The sequence below is a fragment of the Oncorhynchus mykiss genome, chromosome 27 (assembly GCF_013265735.2).
Source record: "Oncorhynchus mykiss isolate Arlee chromosome 27, USDA_OmykA_1.1, whole genome shotgun sequence".
NCBI classification, from domain to species: domain Eukaryota; kingdom Metazoa; phylum Chordata; class Actinopteri; order Salmoniformes; family Salmonidae; genus Oncorhynchus; species Oncorhynchus mykiss.
In genome coordinates this window covers 48,573,396-48,597,061 of record NC_048591.1, presented here as the reverse complement: position 1 = coordinate 48,597,061, position 23,666 = coordinate 48,573,396, and the positions used below count along the sequence as shown (strand labels likewise).

At 47.8% G+C, this 23,666-nt stretch overlaps 1 protein-coding gene across 1 annotated transcript in view; it reads right to left on the bottom strand.

The window, feature by feature from the left end:
- The window catches only part of gab2 (GRB2-associated binding protein 2), a 164,000-nt gene that overhangs the window by 27,387 nt on the left and 112,947 nt on the right, over positions 1–23,666 (bottom strand). Inside the window, exons 3-4 of the mRNA XM_036964907.1 lie at positions 5,228–5,404; positions 5,003–5,081 (exon numbers count right to left, since the gene is read on the bottom strand). Coding sequence (XP_036820802.1) covers positions 5,003–5,081; positions 5,228–5,404 — 256 coding nt within the window. The remainder of the gene's footprint in view (positions 1–5,002; positions 5,082–5,227; positions 5,405–23,666) is intronic.

The following is a 23,666-nucleotide window of genomic DNA, read 5'->3' as shown; positions in this document are numbered from 1 at the left end:
TCATTCTCATTTTAAAGCAAGTCTAAGAAGTGTTGATATGTTCTATGTGCACTATTTCTATGCTTCCCGTTCTTAATTTTTGTTTTTGTGTATTTAACTGTGGGTTTTGTACAGCAGCTTCAAACAGCTGGAAATACAATATTTCTGGTTATAGAAAATATTTTTCTAATCCAATAAAATTTTATTTGTCACGTGTCGAATAGAACCTTATCGTGAAATGAAACTTACCCCGACAATGCAGTTTCAATAAAAAATAAGTGTTGAGTAAAAAATAGTAAAGTAAATAATATGAAATAAAAAGTAACAAATAATTAAAGAGCAGCAGTAAATAACAATAGTGAGTCTTTATACAGGGTGTTACGGTACAGAGTCAATGTGGAGGCTATATACAGGGTGTTACGGTACAGAGTCAATGTGGAGGCTATATACAGGGTGTTACGGTACAGAGTCAATGTGGAGGCTATATACAGGGTGTTACGGTACAGAGTCAATGTGGAGGCTATATACAGGGTATTACGGTACAGAGTCAATGTGGAGACTATATACAGGGTGTTACGGTACAGAGTCAATGTGGAGGCTATATACAGGGGGTACCGGTACAGAGTCAATGTGGAGACTATATACAGGGTATTACGGTACAGAGTCAATGTGGAGACTATATACAGGGTATTATGGTACAGAGTCAATGTGGAGGCTATATACAGGGTATTACGGTACAGAGTCAATATGGAGACTATATACAGTGGGTACCGGTACAGAGTCAATGTGGAGGCTATATACAGGGTGTTACGGTACAGAGTCAATGTGGAGGCTATATACAGGGGGTACCGGTACAGAGTCAATGTGGAGGCTATATACAGGGGGTACCGGTACAGAGTCAATGTGGAGGCTATATACAGGGGGTACCGGTACAGAGTCAATGTGGAGGCTATATACAGGGTGTTACGGTACAGAGTCAATGTGGAGGCTATATACAGGGGGTACCGGTACAGAGTCAATGTGGAGACTATATACAGGGTATTACGGTACAGAGTCAATGTGGAGACTATATACAGGGTATTATGGTACAGAGTCAATGTGGAGGCTATATACAGGGTATTACGGTACAGAGTCAATATGGAGACTATATACAGTGGGTACAGGTACAGAGTCAATGTGAAGGCTATATACAGGGTATTACGGTACAGAGTCAATTTGAAGACTATATACAGGGGGTACCGGTACAGAGTCAATGTGGAGGCTATATACAGAGTATTACGGTACAGAGTCAATGTGGAGACTATATACAGGGGGTACCGGTACAGAGTCAATGTGGAGGCTATATACAGGGTGTTACGGTACAGAGTCAATGTGGAGGCTATATACAGGGGGTACCGGTACAGAGTCAATGTGGAAGCTATATACAGGGGGTACCGGTACAGAGTCAATGTGGAGGCTATATACAGGGTGTTATGGTACAGAGTCAATGTGGAGGCTATATACAGGGTATTACGGTACAGAGTCAATATGGAGACTATATACAGTGGGTACCGGTACAGAGTCAATGTGGAGGCTATATACAGGGTATTACGGTACAGAGTCAATTTGAAGACTATATACAGGGGGTACCGGTACAGAGTCAATGTGGAGGCTATATACAGGGTATTACGGTACAGAGTCAATGTGGAGACTATATACAGGGGGTACCGGTACAGAGTCAATGTGAAGGCTATATACAGGGGGTACCGGTACAGAGTCAATGTGGAGGCTATATACAGGGGGTACCGGTACAGAGTCAATGTGGAGACTATATACAGGGTATTACGGTACAGAGTCAATGTGGAGACTATATACAGGGTATTATGGTACAGAGTCAATGTGGAGGCTATATACAGGGTATTACGGTACAGAGTCAATTTGAAGACTATATACAGGGGTTACCGGTACAGAGTCAAAGTGGAGGCTATATACAGGGTATTACGGTACAGAGTCAATGTGGAGACTATATACAGGGGGTAGCGGTACAGAGTCAATGTGGAGGCTATATACAGGGGGTACCGGTACAGAGTCAATGTGGAGGCTATATACAGGGGGTACCGGTACAGAGTCAATGTGGAGGTTATATACAGGGGGTACCGGTACAGAGTCAATGTGGAGGCTATATACAGGGGGTAGCGGTACAGAGTCAATGTGGAGACTATATACAGGGTATTACGGTACAGAGTCAATGTGGAGGCTATATACAGGGTATTACGGTACAGAGTCAATGTGGAGACTATATACAGTGGGTACCGGTACAGAGTCAATGTGGAGGCTATATACAGGGGGTAGCGGTACAGAGTCAATGTGGAGACTATATACAGGGTATTATGGTACAGAGTCAATGTGGAGGCTATATACACAGGGTATTACGGTACAGAGTCAATTTGAAGACTATATACAGGGGGTACCGGTACAGAGTCAATGCGGAGGCTATATACAGGGTATTACGGTACAGAGTCAATTTGAAGACTATATACAGTGGGTACCGGTACAGAGTCAATGTGGAGGCTATATACAGGGTATTACGGTACAGAGTCAATTTGAAGACTATATACAGGGGGTACCGGTACAGAGTCAATGTGGAGGCTATATACAGGGTATTACGGTACAGAGTAAATGTGGAGACTATATACAGGGGGTACCGGTACAGAGTCAATGTGGAGGCTATATACAGGGGGTACCGGTACAGAGTCAATGTGGAGGCTATATACAGGGGGTACCGGTACAGAGTCAATGTGGAGACTATATACAGGGTATTACGGTACAGAGTCAATGTGGAGACTATATACAGGGTATTATGGTACAGAGTCAATGTGGAGGCTATATACAGGGTATTACGGTACAGAGTCAATTTGAAGACTATATACAGGGGGTACCGGTACAGAGTCAAAGTGGAGGCTATATACAGGGTATTACGGTACAGAGTCAATGTGGAGACTATATACAGGGGGTAGCGGTACAGAGTCAATGTGGAGGCTATATACAGGGGGTACCGGTACAGAGTCAATGTGGAGGCTATATACAGGGGGTACCGGTACAGAGTCAATGTGGAGGTTATATACAGGGGGTACCGGTACAGAGTCAATGTGGAGGCTATATACAGGGGGTAGCGGTACAGAGTCAATGTGGAGACTATATACAGGGTATTACGGTACAGAGTCAATGTGGAGGCTATATACAGGGTATTACGGTACAGAGTCAATGTGGAGACTATATACAGTGGGTACCGGTACAGAGTCAATGTGGAGGCTATATACAGGGGGTAGCGGTACAGAGTCAATGTGGAGACTATATACAGGGTATTATGGTACAGAGTCAATGTGGAGGCTATATACACAGGGTATTACGGTACAGAGTCAATTTGAAGACTATATACAGGGGGTACCGGTACAGAGTCAATGTGGAGGCTATATACACAGGGTATTACGGTACAGAGTCAATGTGGAGACTATATACAGGGTATTACGGTACAGAGTCAATGTGGAGGCTATATACAGTGGGTAGCGGTACAGAGTCAATGTGGAGGCCATATACAGGGGGTACTGGTACAGAGTCAATGTGGAGACTATATACAGGGTATTATGGTACAGAGTCAATGTGGAGGCTATATACAGGGTATTACGGTACAGATGGGTATTACGGTACAGATGCTCTCTCTCTCTCTCTCTCTCTCTCTCAAACAAACAAACAAACAAAAACACTCGCTTTGAGGATAATATAGTGCCACTGTCGCGGCCTGCTACCAAGGACTGCGCCCCCCTCCTTCTCTGTGGCCGACGTGAATAAAACTTTATATTCTGGTTAGGGCCAGTTCGTGCTGGTTAGGGCCAGTTCGTACCAGATCTTCAGTTTCTTGGCAATTTCTCACATGGAATAGCCTTCATTTCTCAGAACAAGAATAGAGTGATGAGTTTCAGAAGAAAGGTAATTGTTTCTGGCCGTTTTGAGCCTGTAATCGAATCCACAAATGCTGATGCTCCAGATACGCAACTAGTCTAAAGAAGGACAGTTTTATTGCTTCTTTAATCAGCTGTGCTAACATAATTGAAAAAGGAGTTTCTAATGATCAATTAGCCTTTTAAAATAATCAACTTGGATTAGCTAACACAACGTGCCATTGGAACAGAGGAGCGATGGTTGCTGATAATGGGCCTCTGTACGCCTATGTAGATATATCCATTAAAAATCAGCCGTTTCCAGCTACAATAGTCATTTACAACATTAACAATGTCTACACTGTATTTCTGATAAATTTGATGTTATTTTAATGGACAAGAAATGTGCTTTTCTTTCAAAAACAAGGACATTTCTAAGCGACCCCAAACTTTTGAACAGTATTCTCATTCACCCCTTCAGATGTGTGTGTATGAGGTAGTTGTTGGGAATTGTTAGATTACTTGATATATATTACTGCACTGTCGGAACTAGAAGCACAGGCATTTCACTACACTCGCATTAACATCTGCTAACCATGTGTATGTGACCAATAACATTTAATTTGACTTGCTTTAAGCAGAGGTTCCCACAGCATGCATATAGACGCTGAGCGGGTCTTTAGCTGTGGCTGAGCTGGTCTCTAGCTGTGCGGGTCTCTAGCTGTGGCTGAGCGGGTCTCTAGCGCGCGCGCACACACACACACACACACACACACACACACACACACACACACAGTTCTGGTGCCTGGCCATACACTGTGATCTAGAATCCTGGCTAGAGTATAGTAGGCCTCCTGCCCCGCCCCCAACACCAGAGACCACAGAAATAGAACCACTAGAATGGGTATCCCTGATCACATCATAATGGGTGGACTAGTGGACATGCTAGTGATGATGTTTTCTATGGTAGTGGCACCCCAGAGAGCTGCTAGCCTGCTATGCTGTTACATCCAGGAAGTGAACTGAGTCTGTATGTTGACCCGTTGCACTATGGGGTGAGGGTAAGTGACAGGAAGTCACACACAGAAACACCCTGACCACCTTACCGTGCGCTCTCAGTCTTCCTGCTCATGCACTGATGCAGTAGAAGATAGTCCTGCGGTGCGCTGTTGGACAGGGAGCCCCCTGCAAGAAGAGGACCACACTCCCTTGTTAAACTTTGTGTTACTATCCTCAGTGATTTTAAATGCATTGTGTCCACATGTGTGTTTAAATGTGATATTATTCTTATTTATTTTATTTTATTACAACCGGATCAAAACCATGGTTACCGTGGTGACTGTGCGACCCACTGTGACGGACCGGGACGTCGAAGGTGAACAGGACGGGCTGGGAAGAGTGGACTGGAGCGGACGACTTACGCTCTCTGGTCAGTGGGGTCAGGGAACTGGAACTGGACAGGTCTGCTGCCAGGGAGCGGCCCATATGAGCTGTAGAGGACCGGCCGTCTGTCAGGAGAAAACAACGATGGTGTCAAATCCCACAGCTAGTTGAGGGGAGGAGAGGAGAGGAGAGGAGAGGAGAGGAGAGGAGATGGATAGGGAGGAGAGGGGGGATAGGGGTAGGGAGATGGATAGGGAGGAGAGGGGGGATAGGGAGAAGAGGGGAGCAGAGGGGGAGATAGGGAGGAGAGGAGAGGGAGATGAATAGGAAGGGGAGGGATAGCGAGGAGAGGGGAGGGAGATGAATAGGAAGGGGAGGGATAGGGAGGAGAGGGGGGAGGGAGATGAATAGGAAGGGGAGGGATAGGGAGGAGAGGGGAGGGAGATGAATAGGAAGGGGAGGGATAGGGAGGAGAGGGGGGAGGGAGATGAATAGGAAGGGGAGGGATAGGGAGGAGAGGGGGGAGGGGGGAGGGAGATGAATAGGAAGGGGAGGGATAGGGAGGAGAGGGGGAGGGGGGAGGGAGATGAATAGGAAGGGGAGGGATAGGGAGGAGGGGGGGAGGGGGGAGGGAGGGAGAAAAACAAATCAGATTCACTTCTCTCCATTTGATCAACCCAAGGAGATTCAAAAGATTTAGGAAAAACATGCCAACCATTACATTATACATGATATTTTACAACAGTTGACACACGTTGTAGTGATTATTTTCATCTTTACAGAACAAACCCAGTTCTCCATGCATCCAAAACCCAGTTCTCCATGCTTCCAAACCCAGTTCTCCATGCATCCAAAATCCAGTTCTCCATGCTTCCTAAACCCAGTTCTCCATGCTTCCAAAACCCAGTTCTCCATGCTTCCAAACCCAGTTCTCCATGCTTCCTAAACCCAGTTCTCCATGCTACCAAACCCAGTTCTCCATGCTTCCAAACCCAGTTCTCCATGCTTCCTAAACCCAGTTCTCCATGCTTCCAAACCCAGTTCTCCATGCATCCAAAACCCAGTTCTCCATGCATCCAAAACCCAGTTCTCCATGCTTCCAAACCCAGTTCTCCATGCTTCCAAACCCAGTTCTCCATGCTTCCAAACCCAGTTCTCCATGCATCCAAAACCCAGTTCTCCATGCTTCCAAAACCCAGTTCTCCATGCTTCCTAAACCCAGTTCTCCATGCTTCCAAACCCAGTTCTCCATGCATCCAAAACCCAGTTCTCCATGCTTCCTAAACCCAGTTCTCCATGCTTCCAAACCCAGTTCTCCATGCATCCAAAACCCAGTTCTCCATGCTTCCTAAACCCAGTTCTCCATGCTTCCAAACCCAGTTCTCCATGCATCCAAAACCCAGTTCTCCATGCATCCAAAACCCAGTTCTCCATGCTTCCTAAACCCAGTTCTCCATGCTTCCTAAACCCAGTTCTCCATGCTTCCATAACCCAGTTCTCCATGCATCCAAAACCCAGTTCTCCATGCTTCCTAAACCCAGTTCTCCATGCTTCCATAACCCAGTTCTCCATGCTTCCAAACCCAGTTCTCCATGCTTCCAAAACCCAGTTCTCCATGCTTCCAAACCCAGTTCTCCATGCTTCCAAACCCAGTTCTCCATGCTTCCAAACCCAGTTCTCCATGCTTCCTGCTGAGGTCAAAATGGCAGGAGGTTTCAAGCAGTAACATCAGGCTTGTATTCAATACTGTAGCTCAGTGTGCCCTCTAAATGTAACCAATGACCAATAGCTATCAGAGCAGAGGATAGAAAATCCCTCTGGCTTTTGTAGGCAGAGGTCACACACACAGACACACACCCTGATGGCTATTCCCTCAGATGCTCAGTCCTTATCATTGTCCATCAGGAACAAGGATGAAACAGGTTTTGTGACTGAAATGGAAGCCAAGCTGTGTATTTTTCTCTAAAAGCCGTTTTCCTCTATATTTCAGATCTCATGTTGAGCATGTTGTTTTACCAAATCAGTACGACAGACCTGTTTTAGAAGCATAAACAACTCCTGCCTCTCCCTCCACCACCCCTCTCCCCCCTCAATCAATATATCTACCCATTTAGTGGGCCCGGCGCCCTTCACTATGGAGCAGAGCTTTTTGTGAAGAGAGAGGATGAGAGAGACAGACACTGAGACAGAGAGAGAGAGAGAGAGAGAGACAGAGAGAGACAGAGAGAGAGAGAGAGAGAGACAGAGACAGAGAGAGAGAGAGACAGAGAGAGAGAGAGACAGAGAGAGACAGAGAGAGAGAGAGACAGAGACTGAGAGAGGCAGAGAGAGACAGAAAGAGAGAGAGAGAGACAGAAAGAGAGAGACAGAAAGAGAGAGAGCTATCTTAACTATCTTCGTAACAATGGAAGTAATTGAGCCCATCTAGGAATGGCTGAGACCCCCCCTGGGCTGGCTGAGTGCCTGGCAGTCTTTGCATCACACTAATGTCCACCATGCTGACCAGTGGAACGGAGACCGTGTCTCGTGTAGAGGCAGGGATTCCTCAGGCAACGACTGACCTCGTTTAGCCAACCATAGACTACACCCCCCCTCTCCATTAGTCATAGTGGTCATCCCTCATTCCCCCCCCCCCCACCACACTGTTCTCCATTAGTCATAGTGGTCATCCCTCATCCCCCCCCCCCACCACACTGTTCTCCATTAGTCATAGTGGTCATCACTCCCCCCACCACACTGTTCTCCATTAGTCATAGTGGTCATCCCTCATTCCCCCCCCCACCACATTGTTCTCCATTAGTTATAGTGGTCATCCCTCATTCCCCCCCCCCCCACCACACTGTTCTCCATTAGTCATAGTGGTCATCCCTCATCCCCCCCCCCCCCCACCACACTGTTCTCCATTAGTCATAGTGGTCATCCCTCAACCCCCCCCCCCCCCCCTCCACTGTTCTCCATTAGTCATAGTGGTCATCCCTCATTCCCCCCCCCCCCTCCACTGTTCTCCATTAGTCATAGTGGTCATCCCTCATTCACCCCCCACCCTCCACTGTTCTCCATTAGTCATAGTGGTCATCCCTCATTCCCCCCCCCCCCTCTACTGTTCTCCATTAGTTATAGTGGTCATCCCTCATTCCCCCCCCCACCACATTGTTCTCCATTAGTTATAGTGGTCATCCCTCATTCCCCCCCACCACACTGTTCTCCATTAGTCATAGTGGTCATCCCTCATCCCCCCCCCCCCCCCACCACACTGTTCTCCATTAGTCATAGTGGTCATCCCTCAACCCCCCCCCCCCCCCCCTCCACTGTTCTCCATTAGTCATAGTGGTCATCCCTCATTCCCCCCCCCCCTCCACTGTTCTCCATTAGTCATAGTGGTCATCCCTCATTCACCCCCCACCCTCCACTGTTCTCCATTAGTCATAGTGGTCATCCCTCATTCCCCCCCCCCCCCTCTACTGTTCTCCATTAGTTATAGTGGTCATCCCTCATTCACCCCCACCCTCCACTGTTCTCCATTAGTCATAGTGGTCACCCCTCATTCCCACCCCCCCCTCCACTGTTCTCCATTAGTCATAATGGTCATCCCTCACCCCCCCCCCCCCCGCCCCACCACACTGTTCTCCATTAGTCATATTGGTCATCCCTCATTCCCCCCCCCCCACACTGTTCTCCATTAGTTATAGTGGTCATCCCTCATTCCCCCCCCCCCCACCACACTGTTCTCCATTAGTCATAGTGGTCATCCCTCATTCCCCCCCCCCCATCACACTGTTCTCCATTAGTCATAGTGGTCATCCCTCATTCCCCCCCCCCCACTCCACTGTTCTCCATTAGTCATAGTGGTCATCCCTCATTCCCCCCCACCACACTGTTCTCCATTAGTCATAGTGGTCATCCCTCATTCCCCCCCCCCCCTCTACTGTTCTCCATTAGTCATAGTGGTCACCCCTCATTCCCACCCCCCCCTCCACTGTTCTCCATTAGTCATAATGGTCATCCCTCACCCCCCCCCCCCCCGCCCCACCACACTGTTCTCCATTAGTCATATTGGTCATCCCTCATTCCCCCCCCACCACACTGTTCTCCATTAGTTATAGTGGTCATCCCTCATTCCCCCCCCCCCACCACACTGTTCTCCATTAGTCATAGTGGTCATCCCTCATCCCCCCCCCCCCATCACACTGTTCTCCATTAGTCATAGTGGTCATCCCTCATTCCCCCCCCCCCCACTCCACTGTTCTCCATTAGTCATAGTGGTCATCCCTCATTCCCCCCCACCACACTGTTCTCCATTAGTCATAGTGGTCATCCCTCATTCCCCCCCCATCACACTGTTCTCCATTAGTCATAGTGGTCATCCCTCATTCCCCCCCACCACACTGTTCTCCATTAGTCATAGTGGTCATCCCTCATCCCCCCCCCCCCCCCACCACACTGTTCTCCATTAGTCATAGTGGTCATCACTCCCCCCACCACACTGTTCTCCATTAGTCATATTGGTCATCCCTCATTCCCCCCCCACCACACTGTTCTCCATTAGTCATAGTGGTCATCCCTCCCCCACCACACTGTTCTCCATTAGTCATAGTGGTCATCCCTCATTCCCCCCCACCACACTATTCTCCATTAGTCATAGTGGTCATCCCTCATTCCCCCCCCCACCACACTGTTCTCCATTAGTTATAGTGGTCATCCCTCATCCCCCCCCCCCCACCACACTGTTCTCCATTAGTCATAGTGGTCATCCCTCATTCCCCCCCCACCACACTGTTCTCCATTAGTCAGTGGTCATCCCTCATTCCCCCCCCCCCACCACACTGTTCTCCATTAGTCATAGTGGTCATCCCTCATTCCCCCCCACCACACTGTTCTCCATTAGTCATAGTGGTCATCCCTCATTCCCCCCCCACCACACTGTTCTCCATTAGTCATAGTGGTCATCCCTCATTCCCCCCCACCACACTGTTCTCCATTAGTTATAGTGGTCATCCCTCATTACCCCCCCCCACCACACTGTTCTCCATTAGTCATAGTGGTCATCCCTCATTCCCCCCCACCACACTGTTCTCCATTAGTCATAGTGGTCATCCCTCATTCCTCCCCCCACCACACTGTTCTCCATTAGTCATAGTGGTCATCCCTCATTCCCCCCCCACCACACTGTTCTCCATTAGTTATAGTGGTCATCCCTCATTCCCCCCCCCCACCACACTGTTCTCCATTAGTCATAGTGGTCATCCCTCATTCCCCCCACCACACTGTTCTCCATTAGTCATAGTGGTCATCCCTCATCCCCCCCCCCCCCACCACACTGTTCTCCATTAGTCATAGTGGTCATCCCTCATTCCCCCCCTCACTGTTCTCCATTAATCATAGTGGTCATCCCTCATCCCCCCCCCCCACCACACTGTTCTCCATTAGTCATAGTGGTCATCCCTCATTCCCCCCACCACACTGTTCTCCATTAGTTATAGTGGTCATCCCTCATTCCCCCCCCCCACCACACTGTTCTCCATTAGTCATAGTGGTCATCCCTCATTCCCCCCCACCACACTGTTCTCCATTAGTCATAGTGGTCATCCCTCATTCCTCCCCCCACCACACTGTTCTCCATTAGTCATAGTGGTCATCCCTCATTCCCCCCCCACCACACTGTTCTCCATTAGTTATAGTGGTCATCCCTCATTCCCCCCCCCCCACCACACTGTTCTCCATTAGCCATAGTGGTCATCCCTCATTCCCCCCCCCACCACACTGTTCTCCATTAGTTATAGTGGTCATCCCTCATTCCCCCCCACCACACTGTTCTCCATTAGTCAGTGGTCATCCCTCATTCCCCCCCACCACACTGTTCTCCATTAGTCAGTGGTCATCCCTCATTCCCCCCCACCACACTGTTCTCCATTAGTCATAGTGGTCATCCCTCATTCCCCCCCCCCCCACCACACTGTTCTCCATTAGTCATAGTGGTCATCCCTCATTCACCCCCCACCCTCCACTGTTCTCCATTAGTCATAGTGGTCATCCCTCATTCCCCCCTCACCACACTGTTCTCCATTAGTTATAGTGGTCATCCCTCATCCCCCCCCCACCACACTGTTCTCCATTAATCAGTGGTCATCCCTCATTCCCCCCACCACACTGTTCTCCATTAGTCATAGTGGTCATCCCTCATTCCCCCCCCCCCCACCACACTGTTCTCCATTAGTCATAGTGGTCATCCCTCATTCACCCTCCACCCTCCACTGTTCTCCATTAGTCATAGTGGTCATCCCTCATTCCCCCCCACCACACTGTTCTCCATTAGTCATAGTGGTCATCCCTCATTCCCCCCCCACCACACTGTTCTCCATTAGTCATATTGGTCATCCCTCATTCCCCCCCCACCACACTGTTATCCATTAGTCATAGTGGTCATCCCTCATTCCCCTCCCACCACACTGTTCTCCATTAGTCATAGTGGTCATCCCTCATTCACCCTCCACCCTCATCTGTTCTCCATCAGTCATAGTGGTCATCCCTCATTCCCCCCCCCCCACCACACTGTTCTCCATTAGTCATAGTGGTCATCCCTCATCCCCCCCCCACCACACTGTTCTCCATTAGTCATAGTGGTCATCCCTCATTCCCCCCCCCCCCCACCACACTGTTCTCCATTAGTCATAGTGGTCATCCCTCATTCCCCCCCACACTGTTCTCCATTAGTCATAGTGGTCATCCCTCATTCCCCCCCACACTGTTCTCCATTAATCAGTGGTCATCCCTCATCCCCCCCACACTGTTCTCCATTAGTCATAGTGGTCATTCCTCCCCCTGTTCTCCATTAGTCATAGTGGTCATTCCCCCCCTGTTCTCCATTAGTCATAGTGGTCATTCCCCCCCTGTTCTCCATTAGTCATAGTGGTCATTCCCCCCCTGTTCTCCATTAGTCATAGTGGTCATTCCCCCCCTGTTCTCCATTAGTCATTGTGGTCATCCCCCCCCTGTTCTCCATTAGTCATAGTGGTCATTCCCCCCCTGTTCTCCATTAGTCATAGTGGTCATTCCCCCCCTGTTCTCCATTAGTCATAGTGGTCATTCCCCCCCTGTTCTCCATTAGTCATAGTGGTCATTCCCCCCCTGTTCTCCATTAGTCATAGTGGTCATTCCCCCCCTGTTCTCCATTAGTCATAGTGGTCATCCCCCCTGTTCTCCATTAGTCATAGTGGTCATTCCTCATTCTGTGAGCTCATTCTGCTCTATACTTTAGCCCACTCCAATTACTCCATACCAGTCTCATTATCAGCTGGGGTTTCATTCCAAGCTGATGTTTGATAAAAGTGGTCAATTTAATGTGAAAGTGGACGTTCTTGGAAGTTGACAGGGGGCTGGATGCGTATTGCCCAACTTCAGTGCTTAAGTGATTGAAATGTAAAGGCAATGTTGCAGACTTCATCCTCCCACTCTCCTCTCCTCCTCTCTCCTCTCCCTCCTCCCACTCTCCTCTCCTCCTCTCTCCTCTTCCTCCTCCCACTCTCCTCTCCTCCTCTCTCCTCTTCCTCCTCCCACTCTCCTCTCCTCCTCTCTCCTCTCCCTCCTCCCACTCTCCTCTCCTCCTCTCTCCTCTTCCTCCTCCCACTCTCCTCTCCTCCTCTCTCCTCTTCCTCCTCCCACTCTCCTCTCCTCCTCTCTCCTCTTCCTCCTCCCACTCTCCTCCTCCTCCTCCTCCCACTCTCCTCTTCCTCCTCATCTCTCCCCCTCTCTCCTCTTCCTCCCCCACTCCTCTCCTCCAGTAAGCGAGTGAGTGAGAGAGGTCATGTGGTCGTGTTCCTTCCTGGTTGTGGCCTCCTGCCAGAGTTCTATTTTCATCTCCGGCCTGAGACTTGTCTTCTCTCTACAGCAGACCTGGGTTCACATACTATTTGAAACCTTTGAAATACTTGAGGCGTTTGCTTCAGCCTGTCCGGAGCGCCAGGTGGGAGTGTGTTTCACTTTTGCATCGGGTCCATTGGTTCCACTGTGCCAGACAAGTTCAATCAAACACAGTTTAAATATTTATAATGATGTCAAGTAGTATTTAACCCCAGATCTTCCTTCTACAGCCTTACAGTATCACAGCAGACAGCTGGGCTGTCATAGATACAACACAACTAACTAAAGGCCATGGTGTTCACACACACAGGTCATAATAACATACTCTATACACAGGTCATACACACACACACTGGTCATAATAACATACTCTATACATACACACACACACACACACACACACACACACACACACACACACACACACACACACGCGTCCAAATAAAATACTCCACACAGGTCATACACACACACAGGTCATAATAACATACTCTATACACACACACATATACACACACACACACACACACACACACACACACACACACACACACACACACGCGTCCAAATAAAATACTCCACACAGGTCATAGTGGAACCATTCCGACCCAGTCTGTTCTGGTCATAGTTGTCACATCTCGTTCTAACCAGTTATCACATCTAGATTATTTAGTTCTAACCACAGTTATCAGATCTCGTTCTAACCACAGTTATCACATCTAGATGATTTAGTTCTAACCACAGTTATCACATCTAGATTATCTAGATCTAACCACAGTTATCACATCTATATTATTTGGTTCTAACTACAGTTATCACGTCTAGATTATTTAGTTCTAACCCCAGTTATCACATCTAGTTCTAACCACAGTTATCACATCTAGTTCTAACCACAGTTATCACATCTACTTCTAACCACAGTTATCACATCTAGATAATTTAGTTCTAACCACAGTTATCACATCTATATTATCTAGTTCTAACCACAGTTATCACATCTATATTATCTAGATCTAACCACAGTTATCACATCTAGTTCTAACCACTGTTATCACATCTAGATTATTTAATTCTAACCACAGCTATCACATCTAGATGATTTGGTTCTAACTACAGTAATCACGTCTAGATTATTTAGTTCTAACCCCAGTTATCATATCTAGTTCTAACCACAGTTATCATATCTAGATTATCTAGATCTAACCACAGTCATCACATCTAGTTCTAACCACAGTTATCACATCTAGTTCTAAACACAGTTATCACATCTAGATAATTTAGTTCTAACCACAGCTATCACATCTAGATTATTTGGTTCTAACCACAGCAATCACATCTAGATTATTTAGTTCTAACCCCAGTTATCACATCTAGTTCTAAACACAGTTATCACATCTAGATAATTTAGTTCTAACCAGAGCTATCACATCTAGATTATTTAGATCTAACCACAGTTATCACATCTAGATTATTTAGATCTAACCACAGCTATCACATCTAGATTATGTAGTTCTAAACACAGTTATCACATCTAGATAATTTAGTTCTAACCACAGCTATCACATCTAGATTATTTGGTTCTAACCACAGCAATCACATCTAGATTATTTAGTTCTAACCCCAGTTATCACATCTAGATAATTTAGTTCTAACCACAGTTATCACATTTAGTTCCAACCACAGTTATCACATCTAGATTATATAGTTCTAACCACAGTTATCACATATAGTTCTAAACACAGTTATCACATCTAGATAATTTAGTTCTAACCAGAGCTATCACATCTATATAATTTAGTTCTAACCACAGTTATCACATTTAGTTCCAACCACAGTTATCACATCTAGATTATATAGTTCTAACCACAGTTATCACATCTAGTTCTAACCACAGTTATCACATCTAGATTATATAGGTTCTAACCACAGTTATCACATCTAGATAATTTAGTTCTAACCACAGTTATCACATCTACTTCTAACCACAGTTATCACATCTAGATAATTTAGTTCTAACCACAGTTATCACATCTAGTTCTAACCACAGTTATCACATCTAGATTATATAGTTCTAACCACAGTTATCACATCTAGTTCTAACCACAGTTATCACATCTATATTATCTAGTTCTAACCACAGTTATCACATCTATATTATCTAGATCTAACCACTGTTATCACATCTAGATAATTTAGTTCTAACCACAGCTATCACATCTAGATTATTTAGTTATAACCACAGCTATCACATCTAGATTATTTGGTTCTAACCACAGTTATCACATCTAGATTATTTAGTTCTAACCACAGTTATCACATCTAGATTATTTAGTTCTAACCCCAGTTATCACATCTAGTTCTAACCACAGTTATCACATCTATATTATCTAGATCTAACCACAGTTATCACATCTAGTTCTAACCACAGTTATCACATCTAGACTATTTAGTTCTAACCAGTTATCACATCTAGTTCTAACCACAGTTATCACATCAATATTATCTAGATATAACCACAGTTATCATTTCAATATTATTTAGTTCTAACCACAGTTATCACATCTAGATTGTTTAGTTCTAACACCAGTTATCACATCTAGTTCCAACCACAGTCATCACATCTAGATTTTTTCTTTCTAACCACAGTTATCACATCTAGATTATTTAGTTGTAAAACCAGTTATCACATCTAGATTATTTAGTTCTAACACCAGTTATCACATCTAGTTCTAACCACAGTTATCACATCTAGTTCTAACGACAGTTATCACATCTAGTTCTAACCACAGTTATCACATCTAGTTCTAACCACAGTTATCACATCTAGATAATTTAGTTCTAACACCAGTTATCACATCTAGTTCTAACCACAGTTATCACATCTAGTTCTAACGACAGTTATCACATCTAGTTCTAACCACAGTTATCACATCTAGATAATTTAGTTCTAACACCAGTTATCACATCTAGTTCTAACGAGTTATCACATCTAGTTCTAACCACAGTTATCACATCTAGTTCTAACCACAGTTATCACATCTCGTTCTAACCATAGTTATCACATCTCGTTCTAACCACAGTTATCACATCTCGTTCTAACCAGTTATCACATCTAGTTCTAACCACAGTTATCACATCTAGTTCTAACCACAGTTATCACATCTAGTTCTAACCACAGTTATCACATCTAGTTCTAACCACAGTTATCACATCTAGTTCTAACCACAGTTATCACATCTAGTTCTAACCACAGTTATCACATCTCGTTCTAACGACAGTTATCACATCTAGATAATTTAGTTCTAACCACAGTTATCACATCTCGTTCTAACGACAGTTATCACATCTAGATAATTTAGTTCTAACCACAGTTATCACATCTCGTTCTAACCACAGTTATCACATCTAGATAATTTAGTTCTAACCACAGTTATCACATCTAGTTCTAACCACAGTTATCACATCTCGTTCTAACCACAGTTAAGTATATTTCCAAAAAATTGCAAGGTGAGGAGTCCATTTGTAACTTGACACCAACCCTTGAGCTGATGTGGTATCAAATATCTCAGAATGTTACAATGCATTAAAATACCACTTTAACTGCTTGGTGAATAGAATAAGTATATTTCTGGTATGTACACGGAGTGATTCACTTCATGATGAGTTTCAATGTTCCAATTAGGTTCCTTAATCCATCACCTAGTGTCTCATCTGCTGTGGACCTTTAATCTAATAGGGGATCTCTGGTGGACTGGTACTCAGGAGGACAGAATTAGAACACACACACACTCAGGACAAGGACAGGCTTTATACACCCCTGACCTCTTCTCCCCCCTCCTCTCCTCCTCCTCTACTCCTCCACTATTCCTATCCTCTCCTGCTCCCCCCTCCTCCTCTACTCCTCCACTATTCCTATCCTCTCCTCCTCCCCCCTCCTCCTCTACTCCTCCACTATTCCTATCCTCTCCTCCTCCTCCCTACTCCTCTCCTCTACTATTCCTATCCTCTCCTCCTCCTCCCTACTCCTCTCCTCTACTATTCCTATCCTCTCCTCCTCCTCTACTCCTCTACTATTCCTATCCTCTCCTCCTCCTCTACTCCTCCACTATTCCTATCCTCTCCTCCTCCCCCCCTCCTCTCCTCTACTATTCCTATCCTCTCCTCCTCCTCCCCCCTCCTCTCCTCCACTATTCCTATCCTCTCCTCCTCCTCTACTCCTCTACTATTCCTATCCTCTCCTCCTCCTCTACTCCTCCACTATTCCTATCCTCTCCTCCTCCCCCCTCCTCTCCTCTACTATTCCTATCCTCTCCTCCTCCTCTACTCCTCTACTATTCCTATCATCTCCTCCTCCTCTCCTCCTCCACTATTCCTATCCTCTCCTCCTCCTCTACTCCTCTACTATTCCTATCCTCTCCTCCTCCTCTACTCCTCCACTATTCCTATCCTCTCCTCCTCCTCTACTATTCATATCCTCTCCTCCTCCTCTACTACTCCACTATTCCTATCCTCTCCTCCTCCTCCTCCTCTACTCCTCTACTATTCCTATCCTCTCCTCCTCCTCTACTCATCTACTATTCCTATCCTCTCCTCCTCCTCTACTCCTCCACTATTCCTATCCTCTCCTCCTCCTCTACTATTCATATCCTCTCCTCCTCCTCTACTCCTCTACTATTCCTATCCTCTCCTCCTCCTCTACTCCTCCACTATTCCTATCCTCTCCTCCTCCTCTACTCCTCTACTATTCCTATCGATCTCCTCCTCCTCTACTCATCTACTATTCCTATCCTCTCCTCCTCCTCTACTCATCTACTATTCCTATCCTCTCCTCCTCTACTCCTCTACTATTCATATCCTCTCCTCCTCCTCTACTCCTCTCCTCTACTATTCATATCCTCTCCGCCTCCACTATTCATATCCTCTCCTCCTCCTCTCCTCCTCTACTATTCCTATCCTCTCCTCCTCCTCTACTATTCCTATCCTCTCCTCCTCTACTCCTCTACTATTCCTATCCTCTCCTCCTCCTCTACTCCTCTAATATTCCTATCCTCTCCTCCTCCTCTACTATTCCTATCCTCTCCTCCTCTACTATTCCTATCCTCTCCTCCTCCTCTACTCCTCCACTATTCCTATCCTCTCCTCCTCCTTCCTACTCCTCTCCTCTACTATTCCTATCCTCTCCTCTACTCCTCTACTATTCATATCCTCTCCTCCTCCTCTACTCCTCTACTATTCCTATCCTCTCTCCTCCTTCCTACTCCTCTCCTCTACTATTCCTATCCTCTCCTCCTCCTCTACTCCTCTACTATTCCTATCCTCTCCTCCTCCTCCCTACTCCTCTCCTCTACTATTCCTATCCTCTCCTCCTCCTCTACTCCTCTACTATTCATATCCTCTCCTCCTCCTCTACTCCTCTACTATTCCTATCCTCTCCTCCTCCTCTACTCCTCCACTATTCCTATCCTCTCCTCCTCCTCTACTCCTCTACTATTCATATCCTCTCCTCCTCCTCCCTACTCCTCTCCTCTACTATTCCTATCCTCTCCTCCTCCTCTACTCCTCTACTATTCATATCCTCTCCTCCTCCTCTACTCCTCTACTATTCCTATCCTCTCCTCCTCCTCCCTACTCCTCTCCTCTACTATTCATATCCTCTCCTCCTCCTCTACTCCTCTACTATTCATATCCTCTCCTCCTCTACTATTCCTATCCTCTCCTCCTCCTCTACTATTCATATCCTCTCCTCCTCCTCTACTCCTCTACTATTCCTATCCTCTCCTCCTCCTCCCTACTCCTCTCCTCTACTATTCATATCCTCTCCTCCTCCTCTACTCCTCTACTATTCCTATCCTCTCCTCCTCCTCCCTACTCCTCTCCTCTACTATTCCTAACCTCTCCTCCTCTACTATTCCTCTCCTCCTCCTCTACTCCTCTACTATTCATATCCTCTCCTCCTCCTCTACTATTCCTATCCTCTCCTCCTCCTTCCTACTCCTCTCCTCTACTATTCCTATCCTCTCCTCCTCCTCTACTCCTCTACTATTCCTATCCTCTCCTACTACTCCTATACTCCTTCCCTATTGCTCTCCCCTCTCCTCCCCTACTCCTCTCTCCTCTCTCTCCTCTTCTAAATCAGCATGAAATAAGGACAGGGCATGATATGATTTAAAATATATCTACAAATAGAACATATTGGTGACCCAGTGGTATGAAACAGGGACAGGGCATAATGGGAATAACAATGAGAGCTAAAAACAGATTATATTGAAAGGTGGGGACTAACGTGTGTTGGGGGACGGTGGGGACTAACTGGTGATGGGGGACAGTGGGGACTAACTGACAGATGTGGGACAGTGGGGACTAACTGACAGATGTGGGACAGTGGGAACTAACGTGTGATGGGGGACGGTGGGGACTAACGTGTGATGGGGGACGGTGGGGACTAACTGGTGATGTGGGACGGTGGGGACTAACTGGTGATGTGGGACGGTGGGGACTAACTGACAGATGTGGGACGGTGGGGACTAACTGACAGATGTGGGACAGTGGTGACTAACTGACAGATGTGGGACAGTGGTGACTAACTGACAGATGTGGGACAGTGGTGACTAACTGACAGATGTGGGACAGTGGTGACTAACTGGTGATGTGGGACAGTGGTGACTAACTGGTGATGTGGGACAGTGGGGACTAACTGGTGATGTGTGACAGTGGGGACTAACGTGTGATGTGGGACAGTGGGGACTAACTGGTGAAGTGGGACAGTGGGGACTAACTGGTGATGTGTGACAGTGGGGACTAACTGGTGATGTGGGACGGTGGGGACTAACTGGTGATGTGGGACAGTGGGGACTAACTGGTGATGTGGGAAAGTGGGGACTAACTGGTGATGTGGGACAGTGGGGACTAACTGGTGATGTGGGACGGTGGGGACTAACTGGTGATGTGGGACAGTGGGGACTAACTGGTGATGTGGGACAGTGGGGACTAACTGGTGATGTGGGACGGTGGGGACTAACTGGTGATGTGGGACAGTGGGGACTAACTGGTGATGTGGGACAGTGGGGACTAACTGGTGATGTGGGACGGTGGGGACTAACTGGTGATGTGGGACAGTGGGGACTAACTGGTGATGTGGGACAGTGGGGACTAACTGGTGATGTGGGACGGTGGGGACTAACTGGTGATGTGGGACAGTGGGGACTAACTGGTGATGTGGGACAGTGGGGACTAACTGGTGATGTGGGACAGTGGGGACTAACTGGTGATGTGGGACAGTGGGGACTAACTGGTGATGTGGGACAGTGGGGACTAATTGGTGATGTGGGACAGTGGGGACTAACTGGTGATGTGGGACAGTGGGGACTAACTGGTGATGTGGGACAGTGGGGACTAACTGGTGATGTGGGACAGTGGTGACTAACTGGTGATGTGGGACAGTGGTGACTAACTGGTGATGTGGGACAGTGGTGACTAACTGGTGATGTGTGACAGTGGTGACTAACTGGTGATGTGTGACAGTGGTGACTAACTGGTGATGTGGGACAGTGGAGACTAACTGGTGATGTGGGACAGTGGGGACTAACTGACAGATGTGGGACAGTGGTGACTAACTGACAGATGTGGGACGGTGGGGACTAACTGGTGATGTGGGACAGTGGTGACTAACTGGTGAAGTGGGACAGTGGTGACTAACTGGTGATGTGGGACAGTGGGGACTAACTGGTGATGTGGGACAGTGGGGACTAACTGGTGATGTGGGACAGTGGTGACTAACTGGTGATGTGGGACAGTGGAGACTAACTGGTGATGTGGGACAGTGGGGACTAACTGACAGATGTGGGACAGTGGTGACTAACTGACAGATGTGGGACGGTGGGGACTAACTGGTGATGTGGGACAGTGGTGACTAACTGGTGAAGTGGGACAGTGGTGACTAACTGGTGATGTGGGACAGTGGGGACTAACTGGTGATGTGGGACAGTGGGGACTAACTGGTGATGTGGGACAGTGGGGACTAACTGGTGATGTGGGACGGTGGGGACTAACTGGTGATGTGGGACAGTGGGGACTAACTGGTGATGTGGGACAGTGGTGACTAACTGGTGATGTGGGACAGTGGGGACTAACTGGTGATGTGGGACAGTGGGGACTAACTGGTGATGTGGGACAGTGGGGACTAACTGGTGATGTGGGACAGTGGGGACTAACTGGTGATGTGGGACAGTGGGGACTAACTGGTGATGTGGGACAGTGGGGACTAACTGGTGATGTGGGACAGTGGTGACTAACTGGAGATGTGGGACAGTGGTGACTAACTGGTGATGTGTGACGGTGGGGACTAACTGGTGATGTGTGACAGTGGGGACTAACTGGTGATGTGGGACAGTGGGGACTAACTGGTGATGTGGAACAGTGGGGACTAACTGGTGATGTGGGACAATGGGGACTAACTGGTGATGTGGGACAGTGGGGACTAACTGGTGATGTGGGACAGTGGTGACTAACTGGTGATGTGGGACAGTGGTGACTAACTGGTGATGTGGGACAGTGGTGACTAACTGGTGATGTGGGACAGTGGTGACTAACTGGTGATGTGGGACAGTGGTGACTACCTGGTGATGTGTGACAGTGGTGACTAACTGGTGATGTGGGACAGTGGTGACTAACTGGTGATGTGGGACAGTGGAGACTAACTGGTGATGTGGGACAGTGGGGACTAACTGACAGATGTGGGACAGTGGTGACTAACTGACAGATGTGGGACGGTGGGGACTAACGTGTGATGGGGGACGGTGGGGACTAACTGGTGATGTGGGACGGTGGGGACTAACTGGTGATGTGGGACGGTGGGGACTAACTGACAGATGTGGGACAGTGGTGACTAACTGACAGATGTGGGACAGTGGTGACTAACTGGTGATGTGGGACAGTGGTGACTAACTGGTGAAGTGGGACAGTGGTGACTAACTGGTGATGTGGGACAGTGGGGACTAACTGGTGATGTGGGACAGTGGGGACTAACTGGTGATGTGGGACGGTGGGGACTAACTGGTGATGTGGGACAGTGGGGACTAACTGGTGATGTGGGACAGTGGTGACTAACTGGTGATGTGTGACAGTGGTGACTAACTGGTGATGTGGGACAGTGGAGACTAACTGGTGATGTGGGACAGTGGGGACTAACTGACAGATGTGGGACAGTGGTGACTAACTGACAGATGTGGGACGGTGGGGACTAACGTGTGATGGGGGACGGTGGGGACTAACTGGTGATGTGGGACGGTGGGGACTAACTGGTGATGTGGGACGGTGGGGACTAACTGACAGATGTGGGACAGTGGTGACTAACTGACAGATGTGGGACAGTGGGGACTAACTGGTGATGTGGGACAGTGGTGACTAACTGGTGATGTGGGACAGTGGTGACTAACTGGTGATGTGTGACGGTGGGGACTAACTGGTGATGTGTGACAGTGGGGACTAACTGGTGATGTGGGACAGTGGGGACTAACTGGTGATGTGGAACAGTGGGGACTAACTGGTGATGTGGGACAGTGGGGACTAACTGGTGATGTGGGACAGTGGGGACTAACTGGTGATGTGGGACAGTGGTGACTAACTGGTGATGTGGGACAGTGGTGACTAACTGGTGATGTGGGACAGTGGTGACTAACTGGTGATGTGGGACAGTGGTGACTAACTGGTGATGTGGGACAGTGGTGACTACCTGGTGATGTGTGACAGTGGTGACTAACTGGTGATGTGGGACAGTGGAGACTAACTGGTGATGTGGGACAGTGGGGACTAACTGACAGATGTGGGACGGTGGGGACTAACGTGTGATGGGGGACGGTGGGGACTAACGTGTGATGGGGGACGGTGGGGACTAACTGGTGATGTGGGACGGTGGGGACTAACTGGTGAGGTGGGACGGTGGGGACTAACTGACAGATGTGGGACAGTGGTGACTAACTGACAGATGTGGGACAGTGGTGACTAACTGGTGATGTGGGACAGTGGTGACTAACTGGTGAAGTGGGACAGTGGTGACTAACTGGTGATGTGGGACAGTGGGGACTAACTGGTGATGTGGGACAGTGGGGACTAACTGGTGATGTGGGACGGTGGGGACTAACTGGTGATGTGGGACAGTGGGGACTAACTGGTGATGTGGGACAGTGGGGACTAACTGGTGATGTGGGACAGTGGTGACTAACTGGTGATGTGGGACAGTGGGGACTAACTGGTGATGTGGGACAGTGGGGACTAACTGGTGATGTGGGACAGTGGGGACTAACTGGTGATGTGGGACAGTGGGGACTAACTGGTGATGTGGGACAGTGGTGACTAACTGGTTATGTGGGACAGTGGGGACTAACTGGTGATGTGGGACAGTGGTGACTAACTGGTGATGTGGGACAGTGGGGACTAACTGGTGATGTGGGACAGTGGTGACTAACTGGTGATGTGGGACAGTGGTGACTAACTGGTGATGTGGGACAGTGGGGACTAACTGGTGATGTGGGA